The sequence below is a fragment of the Eutrigla gurnardus genome (assembly GCF_963514095.1).
Source record: "Eutrigla gurnardus genome assembly, chromosome: 3".
Lineage (NCBI taxonomy): Eukaryota > Metazoa > Chordata > Actinopteri > Perciformes > Triglidae > Eutrigla > Eutrigla gurnardus.
Window position 1 is genome coordinate 27,966,883 of NC_139917.1, and position 21,866 is coordinate 27,988,748.

A 21,866-nucleotide genomic window follows, 5' to 3' on the forward strand; every position below is an offset into this window, starting at 1 on the left:
TTGGAGGCACGGGCAGGATGGGAAAACAAAGTGTACATAAAGTTAAATTTCACTTTTCATTAATTATTCAGTACAAGCCGTTAGTGAAAGGAGGACATTATGAGGACATTCGGGCTCAGAGGACAAGTTGTCACTGCAATTATCTTCCTAATCGGCCGTCAAGCTCTCTCTTTTGATTTGCTGAATAGTGAGCTGTCAGGATAACATGAAACCCACAGAAGACAACGTCTTAGGGCGTGACCAACCCCACAATAAGGAACCAGCAAATATTTGGCATTTTTGCTTCATACATTAACTTAAATGATTTAAAAACTTGTTTTAAAGGAGTAGTGCACCAACTTGGCTTTACACTTATGATGGACTGAATCAAAATCTGCAGCAGAACAAGATATGTCATCTTTTTTTTATTCCAAGCAGTCTAGAGCTAAAGCCTAGCGTCTATATTACCCACAATGCAACTCGATCCCCCGGCAGTTTGGTAGAACAGGTGTGTTACAAGCTATACGTGCGTGGCCTTGAGCTGCGAGCCTCAAGCAAGAGTTGATGAGCGAGCTAGACATCTGGTAAGATCATTTTTTTAGACTTTTAGCTGACGCTGACTTGAGTGACCTCACTTGAGGCAATTTAGCAACTTGAAAAAGGCTTCATACAACTTGTTTCCCCATTTGCAGCCCCAAAGTTCCCCTTTAAGTATTTATTTGCAGTATTAAGCATTTGTGATTAATGTTGCTAAATACAGAATATCTCGTGAAATAATGAAAATACGGTTTTCACATCGGGCCCTGAAGCCGACTGAGAAAATAGGCCCTTTAATTCACTAATGAAAATTGGCATCAATTCCTTTTCTTTGGGTGAATTAATTGATTATTGGGCTAATTAACTAGTTGGATAACTAAAGTAAATCACTACATCCTGATATGGTGTCAGTCGAACAGCGGCTGCACGTATTCCGAGGGAAATATTCCTACTCGCCCTCGACAGCGCCCTCTCCAGGTCAGCGAGCTAGAGCAGTCCAGCAGGTCGACGATGTCGCCGCGCAGGAAGTGGAGGTGTGCGGACCGAGGGGGGGTGTAGTCGCAGAGCGCGTGAGCCAGGCGGGGTTTCTGTACAAAAGACCAGAGCAAAGACATCAGACAGTGTTGGTTTCACAGGAAGCTGACAATGCCTCATGATCCGTCATACCCCCACAGCGGGCTGAGGCAGGCGATGGGAGGAGTCTCTCTCCAGGTGGGAGGGGAGGCGGGCTGAGGGGAGGGACTCCTGAGAGCTGCTTTTATACGGGTTGGGGTACGGGTTGCTTCCCGGGTGGGGCGGCGGGCGAGGGGAGGCCGGGGCGTCTCGGAGGCACACCACCTTCTCCATGGCGATGCTGTGAGTCCGGTAGAAATCCACCAGGCGGTTGAGGGAGAGGAAGGACTCGTCCCAGATGCAGTAATGGCCGGCCCCCTCCAGCACCCGGAAATGTTCCACCCTCTCACCATAGCTGCAACGAGAGAGGCGAGGGAGGTGAAGGGGATGAAGGCAGGTATGCCAGCTCTTTGTGATCCGACAGCCAGCGTGTGAAGATGAAAAGGTGGCTTATTCTTCATTCCTCTAGCTGTTCCTTTTGTTAGGAATCATGCAGACATTCCTCCGTCAGTGCATGACTGGGTTTTTTCTCACAGGCTACAAATCTCATAAGTCAACACAGAGGAACCAACAATCAGCTCTGAGCAGTTAGAAAGTAAAGTGATACTGTTCAACTCACTGAGTGATGACATAAGCACCAACGCTGACAACATCATTTAACTATTTTGATAATTGATTAATTGCTTCGGTCATTTTTCAAGCATTTCTGGTTCAAGCTTCTCAAATGTCATCATTTGCTGCTTTTCTTGGTTTTTATAAAAGTGTAATCTGAATATATTGAAGTTTTGGATTGTTTGTCAGACACAACAAGCACATTTTAAGATTTTTTTAATAGATTAAAGCTAATCGATGTAACTGCTGTTTATTTTCTTTAAACTGTGAAAATAAATACTCCAGTGCCAGATATTCATTTTTACACAAGTGAGAAACTGAAACCAGAGAATGTTTTTGGCATTTACAGAAGAAATGATTCAACAATGATCAAAATAGTGTCTCATTAATGGTTTCAGTTCGATTATATCACTTTTCATTTGATTGCATTTATTCACACTGTATTTATATTCACACAACTCATATTTATATTGTATGGTTGCACAATTGTGTTCCTCTATGCACTGTATATAGACGGATGACTATAAAACCTCATCTTATATATCCAACAATTAAATGCATTTATCGATAAAATCTGCTGTTTGAACAAAAAATTAAAAAATTGTTCGTTGCTACCTTCATCCAGACATTTCTGCGAGTGTAATATATCTGATATAATACACTATTGATATGATATGACGATACATATTAGAAACTTATTAGAAAATAACTTTCCAGCAAGAAAACACCGTCAGAGCAGCCAACCCCTCCTGCATCATCTTTGTGTCGTGTGGTTTTGTTGGGAGTGATGATGAGTTGGTGTCATTATTTAAAGAACGATATCAGACATGTTGTACTGTGACATAAGTTGAGCTCGTCCCTCCCTTCCACGCCTGGAGATAATCACTTAATGAGTCTGAAAGGAGGGCGACTCGTTTGCCGAGACGTGTCAGCCAAAGTGATGGCGTTCCCTTCACAACCAGAAGGTCGTGAGGTCGTGTCCTTCCTGCCTCGGTCCGTCCAGAGACAAGCAGCTGGTTCAGTCACTCTAAACTGCTCAGTGTGTGAATGCGTCCCAATGCCGTGCTACACACCGAGTGTGTTCACGATATATTCTCCTGCAGAATGACGTGGGGTTTTGAGTTCAGTAAATAAGAAACACTTTTCAGGAAATGAGCCCGACTTTCACCCACAGATCAGTCGACTCCTCTACTTGTTGGAGGAGGGAAACCAGCTGTTAATAACACTAACGATGTTGTGTTCAAGTGTCCCAGTGAGAGACGGTGAACCAGCATGCAGCAGATTCATTCATCCACCCATCATTCATTTTTAATATCAACACCCGGGCTTTTCCTACTGCGTCAAAATGTATCTGCTGTTAAACTGAGCAACAGAGGTGGGAAGTATTGAAGTACAAAATCATTTTCAGGTATCTGTATTAGTGTACTATTTATTTTATTTTATTTTATTTCATTTAACGTTTTAATTTTACTCCCTACATTTAAAAAAAAAATCTTGATTATTTGTTTTCTTATTGTGACACAGGATTCAGTTAAACGTTTACTTGAGTAAATAAGTTGAATCAGTACTTATATTTTTACCAAAGTCTTTTGAACACAAGTATCTGTACTTCTTAGTATAGAATGTCTGTACTTTTGTCACCACAACAAAAGAAGTAACAGCTGTTTGTAGCTTTCTGAGGTGCTCCTGGAGCTGAGTCACCGCTACCAATAATTAATCACATAAAACATGTGTTTCCAGCTCCATCACTTCCTTTGTGATTGAGGGACAATACACTGCTGTGTCACGGTGTTGTAATGAAGGTGATGAGGATTGAAAGAATCTCCTCTAATGACTCTCTGTACTTTATAAAAACACTGTTATGACTCCCCTTGATCACCGTCTCCCTCTAATGGTCATTCTGAGTATTACACTCCGTGGTTCGAGTGCACAAACGAAGTGAACCCCTCATCTCTTGCAGGCAGACAGATGTTGGGCCTTAAAACATTAATATGTGCACTGTGTGTGTGTTTGTGTATGTGTATGTGTGTGTGTGTGTGTGTGTGTGTGTGTGTGTGTGTGTGTGTGTGTGGCATGTGTCAGTTGCATAACACACCTGCATTTGATTAAAGGCCGAGTGGTGTTACGCAATGCCCTGATTATTGAACACATTTAATTCACCCTCAATCATTAAATGTGTCCCACGTCACTTTGGTGACCCAAATTACATCTACACGCACACACACACACGCACACACACACTCTCTCTCTCTCTCTCTCTGTCTGTGCAGCTGTTCTATTTTTAGTGAGTTCTTGTACAACATATTTAAATAGTCTGACTCCACCAGCCTTGAGACACACACACACACACACACACACACACACACACACACACACACACACACACACACACACACACACACACACACACACACACGCTAATGTGCTCAGCGTGATGGAAATGAGGCGTCCAGCTGCACAAATAACATAACAAGGAGATGCTGCTGCCGCCTGCGTGTTCATGCAACATTTGTGCTTGAGAAGTGTGTTCAGTGTTTGTGAGATCCAGACCCAGGGGCAGATGCTAATGCCCCCCCATCATTAAAATTAAAATGCACACGGGGAGGCTTGGAAGGGGAATTACAGCAGTGGAGCAAGATTCAACACATGCAAATATAACTGCTGCAGCACAGCACACAAACGTATTAACATCCCAGTGTGGGGCAGATTATAGAGGAACATTATGTCAGCCTGCAGTGTGAGCTTTGTCCCGTGTGTGTGTGTGTGTGGTGCGTTCACTGACCTAACCGAGACAGAAAACTCTCCAGGAGCTGATTCGCTGTCCCTCACCAGGAACACTCCGGTGTCCTGCCACTGAAGATGCTTCTCAGCCTCGAGTCTCGACACCCGTCCTGCAAACCACCTGCAAACACACACAAGCAGCTCTCCTCTTGAGCTTATGTATTATGTACATTTATTAATGTTTAAACTCTTTCATTTTAGGTAAAAACTGCATCTCAGCGGATCCCAACCTCGAGTTCGGAATCCTAATAAGGGATGTCATTACTCTGAGGGGTCACAAGGTTACATTAAGATGGATCCTTTTAGACTTTACTGTACTTTTTGTACAGTTTCACCTCTTCAGGTCTGGAAAATGTCTTCAAATTAAACAATCTAGGCAGAAAATAGATGTTTGGTGAGATCATAACACAGATCACAGATGGACTAAAGGTTTGGGAACCACTGATGGTCGTTTAAACAATCCATTAGATTATGTTTTCTATCCTTAATTGATTAAATGATTTTTCTTTACGTATAAGGAAGAAGGGAAATGTAGTTCTCTGGCACGAAGCCACGCTTCCCCTGGATCTCTGCTGTGACCCAGCATGAATCATCCTCCATTTCTGTCACCTAGAAAACAAGTGCACAAGTATTCTTTACCCTGTAAACACACAGTCTCTCTGCAAAACCTCTAAATGCATCAGCCTGGACGTTAGCGGGACACTTACCTTGATCACGTCGCCTTTCTGAAAACTGAGCTCGTCTGCCTCTGACGCTGCGAAGGAGAAGAGAGCCACCGCCTCCATCCTGAACAGGAGAGTCGAAGTAGTTTCACCTCATGAGTGAGGAGAGAAGCTGTGCGATGAAGAGCGCAGCGGGACGACGGCACGATTACAGGAGGAGATGATCAGTCGCCAGCATCCTGCTCATTAGTTAATGAGGAGTTTTCTCTGCGCGTGTCCCTCTCTTCCTCCATGTGACTGAGTTAGAGTGAGTGTGTGTGTGTGTGTGTGTGTGTGGGGTGGAGGATGCCATCTCCATCTCCATCGTCTAATCTCTGGGCCTTTAATGAAGCACGGTGGGATGAAAGACAGGAAAAGGGCTGAAAATAATCTCAAATAGAGCGTGATGACCTCATGTGTTTATGATTATAACAAGTCAAATATGACTAATATGTAGATAATGAGCTGTTGTGGTAAAAGCAAAACGTGGAAACTATCAAAGCCAAAGTTGCATTAGACGCAGGTTATTAAAGGTTCCTCATAATAGTAATGAATTGTGTCATCTAGTTGAATTATTCAAACAAATGAGGTCGGCAGAAGTCAACACAACGGCAGATTTAGAGGAACAAGTTCCTGCACATCAGTCAGCAAGATTAATGCTCATGTGCTACAACTATTAATTTGAGGCCAGAATTACACGTTAAACTGTGTGAGTAAAAGTAGCAACAGCAAGTAAAAATACTCCCATACACATAAAAGTCATCAATATGTTTTATATCATCAAGAGAATAAAAATATAATTAAAGTACCAAAAAGTAAAAGTATTCATAATGCAGAATGTCCAGTTTTATAATAGATATTATACAACTGGATTATGATTATTGATGTGTTAATCATTTGGAGCCAATTTGAACAAATCTACCGCTTAACCTACAATAATAATACATCATCATTATATTTATTTATTACATTTTGTATGATCGGAATATAGTAAAGTAAAACTACAATATCTCCTGAATGTGAAATGTAGAAATGTGAGTAGAAGTATAAAGTGGCATGAAATAGAAATACTCAAGATGAATACAAATGCATTTACCGGTATATCAATGTATATTAAAAATCCATAGAGACACAATAGAGAAAGGTATCAAACTGAAGTACAAATAATCCTCCAAACTGTGACCAGTTATTCTACGAACGTTGGAACTCATCTCAGGTGTGTGTGTGTGTGTGTGGGTGTGTGTGTGTGTGTGTGTGTGTGTGTGTCAGTAGCAGTCCACGATGACCTCGTCCCCCGGCCGTGTGTCTGGATGAGCGGCGCCGGCGGTCAGGATGTCCTGCAGCAGAGAGCGGGGGGAGTTGTGGACGTGGTCGCTGCTCCGAGTCAGGACGTCCAGCCTCTCGTCCAAACCCAGAGACCTCAACACCTCACACACACCCACGTGGTCGCCTCCCTCCTCCTCCTCCTCCCGATCCCTGCTCTTCATCGCCAGCATCCTTCTGATGTCCCGCCCCCAGCCGCAGCCGGGCAGTTCACAGGACACGGTTGCCATGGTAGCGGTCGCATCCAGAGGGCAGACGGCGTCTCTGAGCGTCATCAGCAGTCGGCAGGCCTTCAGAGCCACAGGTCTATCACAGTCCACCAGGCCGCTCAGCAGCGCCGATACGACTCCCCGCTCCACCACGCTGGCCAGATCTGACTCCGCCCCCTTCGGGCGTGTGCCGGTGTGTGTGTGAAGTGCGTAGGACACGTCGGACACGACGCCGTAGGGGTGCGGCGGGTCGCGACGTGCGTCTGAACCCTTCCCGTAACCCCGGCGGCCTGAGAAGGTTTCGTCCAGCAGCAGCTCGGCCAGCTCCAGCGTGTGAACTTTGACCTCCCAGTCCAGATCGGCGCTGCCTTGTGAGAGGACGGAGCGCACACACTGCATGAGGAGAGAGGAGGAGGAGGTGGAGGAGGAGGAGGAGAACCAGGAGATGAAGTATCGGACCACGGCCCTCCTGGGGAATCCCTCCGTGTCCTCGGAGAGGACGTGAAGCAGCTGGCTCACGATTTCAGGCTGGAAAAAAGTTCATCAATAAACTTAATAAAAGTCATGTTTACATGTGAAAACCCCATGTTTTTTTTTATCTTTAGAGTAAATATACAAATTCATAATAAAAATAAAAATAAAATAAAGAAAGAAGACTATTGCAGAAAGAGAAAGAACATTGCAAACTGCATTTAAACTAAAATATATGTTCAAACAACACTTAGGATGTGGTTGTTTATTTACTTATTTAAGACTGTAAATAAGGACAAAAACAATTTAACTTAGAGCAAAGACTGATTCAAAATTTGGAGCCAGCTCTCGACAGAAACCGGTTCTCGAACCCCCCCTCACGATAAGAATCTGTGTTCAAATATTTTGGCAACACCATGAAAAGTTGAAAATAGGACAACTCAATATCCCAGTAAGACGTCGGCCTACCTCCTCCTGAGTGAGTGCTGCCCCCTGCTGCCAGCTGCGTGTCAGTGTCTTTGCCAGAGCAGAGATGGCGCTGGCTCTCACGTAACTCTCTGCATCCTGCAGCGCCTCCTTCAGGAGGGGAGTGGTGCAGCAGCCGCCCAGCAGGGCCTCAGACGCATCCTCGCACGCCGCCTCGGCTGTTTCCGTGGCGACGCGCACGCCTGCCAGGCGTCCCAGGAACTCGACCGTAGAGTCCCTCACCTCCCAACGCATGTCACACACACGCTTCCTCACTACCTCGGCGAGATCTAGTACACACACACACACACACACGTCAGGTCAGTTACACACTGCTGTATGTCACGAGTATCTAGGAGGTGACGTGAACTGTACCGTGTCTGAGCTGGTCCGTCATAAAGGTCTGGTCTGTGCACACACTCATCCACGTTAGTAAGGCCTGGTAGGACTTGTGGAGGACCTGAGATACACAGACGGGGTTTCATTCATCGTTTATAACCCTCATATAAATATGAATGTGCTTATTCTATACCTCGATACTACTCTTCCACTCTCAAATACAAAGCCTGTATACATGATGGGATGTTTACATCAGTATGGGAGAGAATATTACAACGTTTACCTCTAAAACAGACAATCCGTATGTGATGATGTCATATCCTGACGGCCCAGTAGCAGACGGTCAGTGACTCAATGAAAACAGAATACGTTGAAGAACATATAAAAAAGGACACACAGCTTACATTGGGGTCAGAATCAGGATTGTCCAGATATTGAATCAGAACAGCAAACACTTCACTGATCTTCTCTTTGGCTCCTGAAACACACAAGATGGAGGATACAAGCTAAATGTTTCACACATCATTTGTTTTTGAGAATCATACAAATTATATCATATTAACAGAAAACTAATTGTTTTATTAGTAATACTTACTTTTAGAGAAATTTACTACTGAGTACCGAATAAATGACTTATTATCTTCTTGATTATTCTGCTGCATGTTTCTAGTATTAAGTTGAATAATACAATGTATATATTTTTTTTTTTAAATAGCACAACTCATGATATATGGCTGGTTCAAAAGGAAAATCCCACACAAGCACAGAGTGTGACCTGGGCTGCTGCTGAGAGCCATTAGTTATTTTACTTAATTTTATTATTATTATTACTATTATTAATAATAATAATTAAACACAGTGTTACCTGGGCTGCTGCTGAGAGCCGTCAGAGTCTCCAGGGCACATTTCTGAACTTTGCTACTGCCGATTACATTCCTGCAAACCTCTCTGCAACCAGAGGAGGAGGAGGAGGAGGAGGAGGAGGAGGAGACGCCGCTGCAGGTCCTTAACAAGGACAGGACTGCCGTGACAACGACACCGGGAGGACAGGGGAGGACATCCGGGGGCTGGAAATGAGAGAGACAGGAAGATCAAATACGTTTCTGATGTATATTCTCTGATTTGTGATAAATATATGTTTCAAACGTTTGCCATTTAGAAATGTGACTTTTGTTTTCCCACGCTGGTGTTTTTGGATGAACATCACCACCATAGAGCTTGTTTGTCTATTACTTCTATTATGTGCGTTACCTGTTCCAGGTTAGTGTTGGTTTTACAGCCTCACCATGAGTGTGATCTGTGGTGCGTGTTGGTTTAAAAACCTCACCATGAGTGTGATCTGTGATGTGTTGGTTTTACAGCCTCACCATGAGTGTGATCTGTGGCGTGTGTTGGTTTTACAGCCTCACCATGAGTGTGATCTGTGGTGTGTGTTGGTTTTACAGCCTCACCATGAGTGTGATCTGTGGTGCGTGTTGGTTTTACAGCCTCACCATGAGTGTGATCTGTGGCCTGTGTTGGTTTAAAAACCTCACCATGAGTGTGATCTGTGGTGTGTGTTGGTTTTACAGCCTCACCATGAGTGTGATCTGTGGTGCGTGTTGGTTTTACAGCCTCACCATGAGTGTGATCTGTGGTGTGTGTTGGTTTTACAGCCTCACCATGAGTGTGATCTGTGGTGTGTGTTGGTTTTACAGCCTCACCATGAGTGTGATCTGTGGTGTGTGTTGGTTTTACAGCCTCACCATGAGTGTGATCTGTGGTGTGTTTGCCAGACAGACACAGATCAGAGCCAAGCAGGAGCTTTTACTCTTCAGCTGATCCACCATCGATGCTCGATGTTCATCTGCTGACAGAAACAAGAAAACATCTGGTTAGAAAGATGCTAAACTTTCCTTCCAGTCTTCTGTGTGATCGGCGTGCGTTACCAGTGGCGTTTGTGCCCAGTACAGTCCGACCAGTTATAATGTCGAGGGGCAGCAGCAGTATCCTGACGGCCTGGGCCGTGTGGACTGTATCACTAGAAGAAAACAGCACCCACGGGTGAATGAGTCCTGTTTTTCCTGGAGCTCGTTGTGACGTTGAAGCCACATTCTGCATGAGAGTGTGAAGTCGTGCTGTGAACAGATGCTTACCGACGACCTCGACGGAGGAACGCAGCTGCAGCACGAATGAGGTCAGCGGGTTTGTTGACGCTCAGCAGGGACGCCAGAAGACGGGTGACGCGTTGGTTCGGGGTGCCGGAGCTGCTGAAGACAAACATGGACGCTGCTTAAAGCTATGGTCCAACCAAACCCCTCCCCTCAGTGTTCCACGATTCGACAAGGCGGGATGACGAGGAGCAGGGACGAGGGGATTGGATGGAGGGTACGAGCCAACGGGAGCCTTCCGGAGCAATGGCTCCCATTGGTCAATTTCTATGCAGGCCTACCGCTGATAGACTGAATCGTAGACCATAGCTTTTAGTCAACTATGGAAGCGGTAAATGCACAAAAAAGGCCAAGATATCCACAAATATACAGTAAATTCCATCTCTGAATATTTGCATGTCAATGCTGCATTTGTGTTCATGTGAGAAAGCCCGTCTACCTGCATGCAGCCAGAAGGACGTCCATCAGAGGCAGCGTGAGCTCGCTGCAGCCTGCCGCCACAAGTTCCTCCAGAGAGTCAGCGAGCGTCTGGAGCAGCTCGTCCCGGAGGGGAGGGCCGGCCTGGTCCAGGAGCAGGGCCAGCAGCTTGAGGACCTGCAGACTCGGACGGAGCTTTGTGTTTTCTTTGGGAACCAGCGACTCCTTGAGGTACTCCGAGATCGCTGCGACAACAGCGGTGTACCCTGCGCTGGTGTGCATCCTCCCGGCATCTTCTTCTTTCATAGCTTCGCCGTTACATCCTGCAGACGAGGAGGCTGGCTGAAAGAAGAGCAGGATGTGGGCAAGGACTTGATTGGCAGCTGAGGCAACGAACAGACTCGTGTCTGTCTGGAGTTGAAGGAGCGGGTCGATGAAATCTGGAAATGAGGAAATGGATTGAAGTCATCATTCTTAGTCTTTATTCCTATAAAAGTGTCTTTTATAATATGCAAAATAAGAAAATATGGTCTGATTTCCTCCATAAAGAGTCACCTGATTGTACCAAAAAGCTGAGAGCCTTTGGGTGCTGCAGCATACTCCTCAAGCCCTGGATCCAGCCGATCCGTAAACAGGGATCCTCCCAGAGTCCTGCTTCCTGCCAGTGGTTCAGGTTGAAGACCTGGTCCAGAACTGAGCGTTCCTACATGGGGGGGGGACATCACCAAACTCAGGACATGTTTCTAACAATTTAGTAAAAGAGACGTCATTAAATCCCACCTGAAGCATTTTGAATCCGTCCTCAGTGGCAGCCATCAGGCCGGTGAGTCGCAGAGTGAAGGAGAGGACTCCAGGGTCAGAGGTCGTGTTGTGAACCACAGAGGATGTGAATTCAAGCAGACATGGACACGCCTCCAGCAGAGATGTCCCTTCATCAGGAGAAAATGATGAGACAGCGGTACGGTGCTAATATCCATCCTCTACGCAGATGTGACAGTTTATACAGTTTATAGATACCTTTATTTAGGAATATGCTCAATGTAAGTATTATACCAAGGGGAATAATAAAGAACATTGTTGAGGTACAAACCCGTGGACATTTATTGTGATATTTGTCGTTGACGAGTGGTAAATTGGCGCTGATAACCAAGTAACAACAACTAATTACAAAATGTGGGGAACTTGTGAAATAACCCAGTTAAGAAAAATACAGCATGGGTTAATATTACATTTTGATAAATGGCAAATAAAGTGTAAACATGCTACAAACAAAATACCCTGATATTCCGTGACTTTGACTTTCCCTGTCTGGAAATTCCCCGACCCATGCGAACCCTGAGTCTAACTTTTATGACATTTTATAGACAAAACAATTAATCAGTGACGTTATTTTCGGTTTATGGTGCTTCAGAGATGCATATCCGCAAACAAAGTGGCAAGTAGTCACATGTACCGGCTACCAGAACTGTGAAGTTAAGAGACTTTGGGGGCACTTCGGGGTCCGAGGTCTCAGATTCACCTGAACCCTCAGCCAACATTCGGGACACTTTTGTCCATTTGGGCAAATTTGTCCTCTTAATCTAATTTTGGCTGTGTTAGTGCATATGGCACAATTTTTCACAACAAAGTCTCTTTCTCTCTCTCTACAAATTTTGGAATTCAAATTTTAAATTTCTTAATAGATCACTAGAACACTGTGAAACAAATTGACTACCCTCTTTCGCCTTTAGGGACAAAAATGTCCACAAAAACTGCTATAAAAATTGAACAGATTAATATTTTTTTCCTACTTTTTCTGCGTAAATCTCTTTAACAACTTCCGCCCTGCTCAAAACAACCAAACATTCAATCATTTTGGAGGATTTTAACCCTTTAAATGCCAGTTTGATAACTTGACGTCACTGTTGTTTTCTGGGGCATTTATTTCAAATCAGTCATGGAAAGGTCAAAGACTATCCAAAATACTGACTTTGATGCATTAGTTTTTGTGTAGCGTCAGATTTAAAATCCACTGGATGCACCTGAACGCCTCACGTTGCTGAGGTCAGCAAGTTCGGTACTAACCGGCCTCGGCGACGGTGATCCCCGTGAACCAGTCCAGCAGCTTCTCCAGGCTGGTGTCGTCGGGCAGAGACCCTCCGGAGTCCGCCAGCACCTCACACACCTGCGGCAGCAGCGACACACACTCCGCGTCCATGCTCCGAGCGTGATCACGTTTACAGGCTCAGAGTTACATGGAGGCAAACATGGCAAACACCGACTCACTTCACTGGAAACACGAGTTGAATCGGTCTCGTTTCGTGCTGAAGGGAAAGGGCTCCTGCTAGAATAACTGAATGTAAACGTGCCTTGTAGTTCTAAACGTCCATCTCGCGGGAAATAGTTCGGATCCACCGGCGAGCGTGGCTTCCTTCCTTTTCTTCTTCTTCTGTGTTTTTTTAAATCCAATGTAGGCCTATTGCATTGCTGCCACCTTCAGGTTAATCACGTCATATTTTCAAATTCTTCCCATCAGACCAAAAAAAAAAAAAAACACCTTCCCCTCCCACTTGATCCCAAGTTTAAAATGTCTTTAACTGACATATCGATCCAGTATTTTATATTCCGTGATATTCTTGTTTTTATTTATTTATTAATTTTAATTTTAAACTTTAATTTATTATTGGCTTGTTTTAATGGGGTTGTCTTCTCTCCAATGCTTTTAATGTTTTATGTTAAGCACTTTGAATTGCCCTGTTGATGAAAGGTGCGAAACAAATAAAATTGCCTTCTTCTTCTTTGGGTTTTTTTTATGGCATCTGGCATCCAATTTGTTGCACTGCTGCCACCTTCAGGTTAATTACGTCATAATTCCCAGTGTCTGATAAATATTTTCAGTTTATCGTGGCTCACCGATCTGTAAACTCACGGATAAGCTACATCACGTGTGCGTGCGGCGCGCGACGGCCGGTCCCCATGTTCTCAAACTCTACCGTCCCCCCTCCCGCCACTCGCCCTTTTCCCCGCGAACCAGTTCCGGTGTCGCGTTTCCGTCACATCGTCCATTTTCACGAAACCGCACATGGTGCTGCACCGGCCGACGAGCGTCAGCCTCTTCATTTGTCCGGGATTCAGCACCATAGCGGCGAGAACTCCGTCTCGTAGTGCCCGATAAATGCAAGACACGGTGGATATGGTGGACGACCCCGAGTACGATGAGGAGGAGCCCTCCTTCAGCGACCCCGAGGACTTCGAGGATGACGTCGAGGAAGAGGGTGAGCGGGCAGCAGGAAACACGCCGGCTTTCTGGCCTGTTGCTAACCGTTAGCTACGAGCCGCGCTTGCGGTACTGCGGATGCTACGAAGCTAACTAGCTTGTCGCTTTGCCGACTGGAGCTTGATGTGTAGAGGCTTGATTGTCAAGGATAAAACGGATACGTCGCCATTTCCCTTAAAAGCAACACGAAGCGAGCCCCGGGTTTTATTTCACGGCCGTTGAAGCCTCACCCAGACAACCCACCAGGCCTCGATGTCATTTACATTCATTCAGGAGCGAAGCTGAGTAATTGGGCAATAAGTGTCACTGAAAGGGTATTTAAGGCCGGGACCACTGCTGCGAACCTGCAGGGTGGTTTGCATGAAGCAGCTGGTAGCTAAAGCCAGCTTTCACACCGTGTTCATCCAATCGCAAGGGGGTTTGGTCCATATTGTTCCTCTAGTGAGCAAACATCAAATCGACTAATTCGTTCGTTATCGGTCACCTAGCTGAAATCATTTAATATTTTGTCCACCCCATTTGTATCAAACTCTTAAATTAACATTGTATTAAAGTTGTCATCAACCTGTATTTTCTCCCCCGGTGTCTTTCGCTCTGTCACCGTACAATGAATTTAAAATCTTAAAAATGAACCAGTGCTGTCGTCGTGGTCGAACCTGAGAGCAGACTTGGTTATGAGCATGTATCTTGACAGATCAGATAAGCGTTTCCCCCCTCCCTGATCTCCCGCCGCCCCTCTTTCTCTCTCCTCTTCAGAATACCTGGAAGACATCCTGAGGGAGAAGCCGCTGGAGGCTGACGGCATAGACTCGGTGGTGGTGGTGGACAATGTCCCTCAGGTCGGCCCGGAGCGGCTGGAGAAACTCAAGAACGTCATACACAAGATTTTCTCCAAGTTTGGCAAGATCACCACTGAGTTCTATCCGGAGGCTGATGGCTTGACCAAAGGGTATGTTGATCTGCTGTGTGCTCTTATTGTGGCCAAGTCCCGCCCCTTCCACTAGACTCCCACGGGACCTCTGAGATCGTAACAAACGTGTGGGTCTCAATGCAGATAAAATAATTATTTGCTGGTCCCAGTCGTTATATACCCCGAATTAAAAAATATGCCGTTTGTGGATTTAAACGATACATTTTCACGTCAAGAGTTTGGCCGTTTATTGTGCAATTGTTCAGTTTGAGGCTGTAGAGGAAACACAATGAGAGAGACAACACGTGGCGTATGTGACGTCACGTCATCACCCTTTCTCACAGCGATTCAGTGCCGATCGAATGAAGATGTTCCTGAATGTTCCAGCAGGTACGGCTGTTCATGCTTTCGGTTCCCGTCCGATGAGAAGACGAGGAATCGCTGGCTCAAACTGACGGATATCGAAGAGCTGTAGTTCACAAAGCGGCCTCACACAAAACCTACCATTATCAAACTTCTTCGCCACAAATCGTAGTTTTTTTTGCATGAAAAAACTATCTTTAAAAACCACAAACAACATATGTGAAATTCATGGCGCAATTCAAACGGGACCAGGAAATAATATCTATCTCACCATCGAAATGCATGCATCAGAAATTCATATTGAGGTCCCATGTACCGGAAATAGAAAGGCGGGACTTCACCACTCTATTGTGGCAATGTGCTTGGTTGTTGATGTTGAATTTCAGTCGTAAAAAACGGACCCGTATCTCACTCTCAGGTACATCTTCCTGGAGTATGGCGGTCCCACGCAGGCCCTCGAGGCTGTAAAGAACGCAGATGGATACAAACTCGACAAGCAACATACGTTCAGAGTCAACCTCTTCACCGACTTTGACAAGTGAGTGTGAAGTGTCTGATAAGAGATGCAAGTGTGACGGCAGATATGCTCAAGACGAGTGGATTCATTCTGTCTGCTCATTTCTCAGGTACATGAACATCAGTGATGAATGGGAAACTCCAGAGAAGCAGCCTTTCAAAGATTTTGTAAGTTGCTTTCCCCATCAAACACTTCTTTTTTACTGATGATAAGCAGTTTATTTCATAGACATTGTTGTACTTAAATGAGGCAAAATGTAAGGTTTAAGGTAATGCTTTAAAATTGGCCACTGAATATCAACGTATATATGTCAAAATGTCTGTTCAGGGTAACATGCGCCATTGGATTGAGGACCAGGACTGTCGCGACCAGTACAGCGTGATCTATGAAGCCGGAGAGAGGACCGCCATTTTCAACAACGATGCCAAGGAGCCGATCGTCTCTGAAGAGAGAGCCGTGAGTGGTTGATCACATGTTACATGTAATTCAGCAGTGGTGGTTGGCTCGCAGGTTAATAACGGTTTTGTGTCTTGGTGCAGCGCTGGACAGAGACGTATGTGCGCTGGTCTCCTAAGGGCACCTACCTGGCCACCTTCCACCAACGTGGCATTGCATTGTGGGGCGGCGAGAAGTTCAAGCAGATTCAGAGGTTCAGCCATCAAGGCGTGTCCCTCATCGACTTCTCACCATGTGAGAGGTAATCAATCGTTTTGTATAGCATATATGTGTGTGTTACACACAGAGTGTGTGTGTGTTAGCTTCAACACTAATGATGTGAACTGATTCTCTGAAATGTCTTTAAGGATGAAATGTGACAATTGTTTTTCTGTGACACCCAAAGAAGAAATGCATAGAAACATAAACCACCTCTCACTTATCTCTGATGTTCAGTCAGCAAAACATTTTAAAACTATACAATTACATATATTTCACAATTCACTTATTTTCATTCTTTTTATTCTTTATTAGACAAATATGATTCACACTGAAACAAGAAATTATGCTTTCCTGAATGAAGCTACGGTGTACACAGATGGGTATACAGATTTAAATAGTACCTTTTTATTAACAGGCAGCTGCATTCACATTAAGAAAAATCTTAATTTAGAAAGAAACCCAATTAAATATATTTATATATATATTTTTTGAAAAGAAAATGACTGCAATAAACTAAGGATATGCCAATGAAGTTCCAATCCAACACCAACACCAGCCTATACTTTTATTAACCCAATTGTTGATGAAATGCCGGCTATAGAGAAGTAAAATAGTGAATGATGGGTAATGTTGAGTGAACAGGACTGTTTCTGAAGCTCCAGGTGTGGTTGTGATGCCTTCCAGGTATGTGGTGACCTTCAGTCCCCTGATGGACACGAAGGAGGACCCACAGGCCATCATCATCTGGGACATTCTGACTGGACAGAAGAAGAGAGGCTTCCACTGCGAGAGCTCTGCACACTGGCCCATTTTCAAGTCAGTTTCTGTCTCTCGTTGTCAAAATCTCATTCACCTCGTTGTTGCTTTCACATCTGTTGCTCCCGCTGTGATGCGAATGTATTATAATGGAGCGCATTTGTTCTCAGATGGAGCCACGATGGAAAGTTCTTTGCCAGGATGACCACCGACACACTGAGCATCTATGAGACTCCAGTAAGAACAAAAAAAAAAACATGTGGTTTCTGTTTGTGAAGTAGGCAGGTGACATTAAAGCCATGTTCTCCTTTCAGTCGATGGGCCTGCTCGACAAGAAGAGTCTCAAGATTTCTGGGATCAAGTAAGAGACGATGCTTTCATGATGAGTTTCCTGTAGTTTAAATTGTGAGGTTTTGACACTCATCTGTGTGTGTTTGTGTATCTGCAGGGACTTCTCATGGTCTCCAGGTGACAACATCATAGCATTCTGGGTTCCCGAGGACAAAGATATCCCCGCCAGAGTGACTCTGATGCAGCTGCCTTCCCGCCAGGAGATCCGTGTCCGCAACCTCTTCAACGTTGTCGACTGCAAGCTGCACTGGCAGAGAAACGGAGATTACCTGTGTGTGAAAGTGGACAGGACTCCAAAAGGAACACAGGTGGGGGCGAAGGGGGCGAAACGGCAGGGATGCCAGTCTGTGTGTTTTTAAAATCACGTTCTAAAATGTGTTTTTTCCACCTTTTTTCAGGGCGTGGTCACCAACTTTGAAATCTTCCGTATGAGAGAGAAGCAGGTTCCTGTTGATGTGGTGGAGATGAAGGGTTAGTACATTATAAACACACAAAGTAACTCTTTATTATTTACCATAAAAGGGGAAATCGTTCATAATTCGCTGTTTGTCTTTTCAGAAAGCATCATAGCGTTTGCGTGGGAACCCAATGGCAGCAAGTTTGCCGTTCTCCACGGAGAGTCTCCCAGAATCTGCGTCTCCTTCTATCATGTCAAAAACAACGGAAAGATTGAGCTCACGAGTGAGTAGATCAGGCCGACTGTCCCACTGGCGCCAGGTTACACAATCTAGTCACCGCCATAAACCTCCACATTTTATTTCTTCTACAGAGATGTTTGACAAGCAGCAGGCCAACAGCATCTTCTGGAGCCCACAGGGACAGTTCTTGGTGCTTGCTGGACTCAGGAGGTCAGTTAAATGAATGTTTTGTGTGAGTGGTGCGAGCAGGAAGCCCCTGATGACAAAACTAAATAACTTTTCTGACACCTCGTATGAGAGCTAAGCTCCTGATTCTAACTCTGATCTGAGGCTCGCTGTAGTGCATGTTTTGCACATGTGAGCATCGGTTTTGATGAATGTCGTAATCATGCGTGTGTGTTTTCTCTCAGTATGAATGGAGCTCTTGCCTTCGTGGACACGTCAGACTGCACCATGATGAACATAGCCGAGCACTACATGGCCTCTGACGTGGAGTGGGACCCGACCGGTCGCTACGTCGTCACCTCCGTCTCCTGGTGGAGCCACAAGGTTTGTGACACCATAAATACTGTTTTTTCTTTCCTGCCAGATTTGCCACCGACGGGTGGGATTCTTAACACCATAACGACAAACTGAACACGCAAAATGTGTGTGTTTAGGTGGACAATGCATACTGGCTGTGGACGTTCCAGGGTCGTCTACTTCAGAAGAACAACAAGGACCGCTTCTGTCAGCTGCTCTGGAGACCCAGACCTCCTACCCTGCTTAACGTGGAACAGATCAAGGTGCCATTTCATCTCTTATATGATCCTGTGTAATATATTCTTGGTGTGTAGCCGGTGATGACGAACTAAATTACTTTTCTGACACCTCGTATGAGAGCTGCACTGCGGCTCCTGATTCTAACTTTATTCTGAGGCTCACACCTACAACGTCCTCCGTATTGATACAACACAATGCATGTGTGGAACAATTATTTATGATAAATATCCCTCTTCCTCCTGCAGGTTATCAAGAAGGATCTTAAGAAATACTCAAAGATCTTTGAGCAGAAGGATCGTCTGAGCCAGTCCAAGGCTTCGAAGGTTTGACATGTTAATTTCTTTCATTTCTAGGTGTATTTATAAGTTATTTGTTGATGCAGGCTGCGTGTTTACGGCCTTAACATGATTCTGTTTTGTGCGTGTGAGTAGGAGCTGGTGGACAAGCGCAGGTCCATGATGGAGGACTATCGTCGTTACAGGGAGACGGCGCAGCAGACTTATCAGGAACAGAAGAGCGTCCGCCTCGAGCTCAGAGGAGGTGGGTCCTCTCACATTTTACACCCCATAACCTTTCACTGGCTTCCCTCTACAGCTGAAACGGGATCTTGTGAAATCCTTACTGTACTGATAGTGATATGCTGTTGCTCTTTCTTCCTCCAAATGTTCTTATCGTAAGTCGCTTTGGATAAGAGCGCCTGCTAAATGCCCTAAATGTAAATGTACAGTCTTTATCCTTGCATTATAAGATGACTGACGTTTGTGTTTGGGTCTGCCTTGCAGGAGTGGACGGTGATGAGCTGGACAGCAATGTTGACGACTGGGAGGAGGAGACCATTGAGTTTTTTATCAACGAAGAAATCATTCCCCTTGGAGATCTGTAGTCCCCTACGCAGGTAACAATCCTGTCTCTTATTTGCCAATTATATATGTAAAATCGGTTCCATATGTTTGAGGACTCCACCTGCACTTCAGTTTGTGGATCGTAGTTAACGGAGCAATATGGAGAGATAAGAAGAGATGCCTCTTTGGCTATCAGTGGGCAAACATTCTCAACAGTCGGTCAGTTCAGCTGCTGAAGATGAATGACAGTTGGTGTAGAATGAGTCGACGACATTGGGGGGGAAATGAGTTTGCATTCCTTCATCGGCCTTGTGTAATGAACCTTTTAGATTAACAGCCACAGTCCATGTGTTGTTCCCTCTTTCTGTTTGTGTAAATACCAAACATTTATTTATTTAACTCACTCTCTCTCTCTTTCAGTCCATCCGTTTTTGTGTGGAAGGAGGAGAGAGGAACTGCGTCATTGATTGGAGGACGACCACGCTGTGAATTTTGGGGTTTCACGATCACAAGCCTCAACATTCAACTTTAGTGACATCATCAAAGCACACCTCGTGGATCAGCATCCGCGTCGGGGGGACAAGAGAGGATACTCAGTATTTAATAGTTTCTCTTCGTCACTCACCATCGGCCCCGTATTTTTTTCTCTGTGGAATTTGGTATTTAGTTATACTCTTTACTACTACTACTCCTTTTTTCTATTCATTAATTGGAGTCACTCACTCTCTAATCCCAGCCTCTCATCGGACCTTCTTTCTCCGGGGCTTGTGTTATGAACTCACCATGCTAGTGTGTTTTCACAGGGCAGCACAGAGTGCCATACCAGTGGGGGGTGAAGGTGTTGTGACTAAACCAGTAGCCTTTGTTACAAATGTGCTGATGGCGCGCTATAGTGGCCTGTATCCTCCTCCTTTCAGACTAGGCTTTCACACAGGGAGGGGGTGCGCAGTGGGAATGACTTTAAATAAACGTTCAAACACAATGCTACCTGATTGTGTCGTAGTGTTTGGTTCTTTTGTTATAAAGGGAATCGTCTCTTCTCTTAGTCCTACTCGGCTTTTAGTGACATTACCAAACATTTTGATAACCGGTTAGCCTCTTTTAACTGTTTTAATTTACTTAACAAAACATCCTTGGGCTGTTTTAAACATGCAAGGAAGATATCCCAACATCCCTGTGATCTTTAAAGCATTTGATTTAAGCAGGTCGGATATCTTGGGGACAATAATGTATCTTGTGACCACATTTGTCATCTTTATAAGCCGTAAAAATGTTATTTTCCTAAATGTATAACGGTCCACTCTAGTTACAGCTAAAAGCTCAGCTGCCTAAAAGTGAAACATCCCCCAGCTGCCACTAGAGGGCACTGTTTCTAAGGTTTAAAAAGATACGTATAACTGAGGAATCTCAATTGAAGCTAAAATGTGCTTAAAAGGAAATCTCTTTCCCCTCAGATGATATTTATGACTTTCATAGTTCAACATATTTGCAAGCCAAGGTCGCTCACTGCTTCATCCAAACTAAAAAAAGATTTTATGTAGCCGAGATCATGGGGTTCTTTCTTTTGTTCTGGAGAGCTGGCCTGTAATTAAGGTGACAGTCGTTTATTAAGCCATGCCTACCATGACTCAGCAGTCATTCAATCTGCTAGTGGAAAGTAACTTACAATATCATTTCTTTTAGTGTGGAATAAATAAACTGTCTTTAGTGTGGAGGTTTTTGAGCAGGTTCCATCATATGGGGGTTTTCTGCAGAGAACAGTTAGTACCTGATGTTCCAGCATCATTTAGTTTCATTAGCTGATCCCTAATGGAAATGTGAGGTCTGTCGACTGACTATAGGCTGCTGAGATATTTTACCTCATTAAGCTAAGGGCCTGATGTTTGTACAGATGTTCACCGTGATATTTGACATGCTGAACACAACGGTCAACTAATAACATCTACATAGAGGTCATGACCTAAAGGGTAGCTGCTTGGTGTTAACGTTATTCACGTCTAAGATGCTTATATTTGACTTCATCTCAAATACTAAACAGGCCTTTTTTATTTGGATTAAATCCATACTGGGTCTCACGACTCCTTAGGAGCAAATCTAATCCATTCAAAATGTTGCTTCAGCAGATGGATCCGTACTTTATTGCCCCGTTAGGGAATCAAAAACAGGATCAACGCGACTCTTAAGCTTCCACGTCGTGCACCGGCCTTAATAACATGTT

The 21,866-nt window shown here is 44.7% G+C and overlaps 3 protein-coding genes across 7 annotated transcripts; 1 reads left to right on the plus strand and 2 right to left on the minus strand.

The window, feature by feature from the left end:
- Positions 1-438: 438 nt before the first annotated feature.
- LOC311010399 (GRB2-related adapter protein-like) lies at positions 439-5,485 on the minus strand. Of its 2 annotated transcripts, none has more exons than XM_084004874.1 (5): positions 5,229-5,485; positions 5,033-5,130; positions 4,523-4,642; positions 1,189-1,483; positions 439-1,103 (listed from the first exon to the last, which is right to left on the minus strand). In XM_084004874.1, exons 1-5 carry the CDS (start codon positions 5,304-5,306, stop codon positions 924-926), a joined length of 771 nt encoding a protein of 256 aa, XP_083861000.1. In that variant the 5' UTR covers positions 5,307-5,485; the 3' UTR covers positions 439-923. The 2 variants fall into 2 exon arrangements, with proteins under 2 accessions (XP_083861000.1, XP_083860999.1); XM_084004873.1 differs by having other exon boundaries at positions 598-1,103; positions 1,183-1,483.
- Positions 5,486-5,980: 495 nt separating this feature from the next.
- brat1 (BRCA1-associated ATM activator 1) lies at positions 5,981-12,933 on the minus strand. 4 transcript variants are annotated; one of them, XM_084005547.1, is made up of 12 exons: positions 12,661-12,933; positions 11,377-11,525; positions 11,152-11,299; positions 10,619-11,036; positions 10,165-10,275; positions 9,958-10,049; positions 9,775-9,878; positions 8,895-9,096; positions 8,434-8,507; positions 8,066-8,150; positions 7,694-7,980; positions 5,981-7,282 (listed from the first exon to the last, which is right to left on the minus strand). In XM_084005547.1, the coding sequence occupies exons 1-12, from the start codon at positions 12,791-12,793 to the stop codon at positions 6,488-6,490; spliced, it is 2,598 nt and encodes an 865-aa protein (XP_083861673.1). In that variant the 5' UTR covers positions 12,794-12,933; the 3' UTR covers positions 5,981-6,487. The 4 variants fall into 4 exon arrangements, with proteins under 4 accessions (XP_083861673.1, XP_083861672.1, XP_083861671.1 ...); XM_084005546.1 differs by having other exon boundaries at positions 9,775-9,875; positions 10,165-10,278; XM_084005545.1 differs by having other exon boundaries at positions 10,165-10,278.
- A 690-nt stretch (positions 12,934-13,623) lies between these two features.
- Positions 13,624-20,640, plus strand: eif3ba (eukaryotic translation initiation factor 3, subunit Ba). The gene is made up of 19 exons (XM_084005209.1): positions 13,624-13,850; positions 14,609-14,801; positions 15,544-15,663; positions 15,752-15,809; positions 15,970-16,098; positions 16,182-16,339; positions 16,984-17,115; positions 17,226-17,292; positions 17,370-17,416; positions 17,504-17,714; positions 17,805-17,877; positions 17,965-18,087; positions 18,176-18,254; positions 18,455-18,593; positions 18,704-18,829; positions 19,052-19,129; positions 19,238-19,346; positions 19,589-19,701; positions 20,069-20,640. The coding sequence occupies exons 1-18, from the start codon at positions 13,751-13,753 to the stop codon at positions 19,687-19,689; spliced, it is 2,043 nt and encodes a 680-aa protein (XP_083861335.1). The 5' UTR covers positions 13,624-13,750; the 3' UTR covers positions 19,690-19,701; positions 20,069-20,640.
- Positions 20,641-21,866: the final 1,226 nt, after the last annotated feature.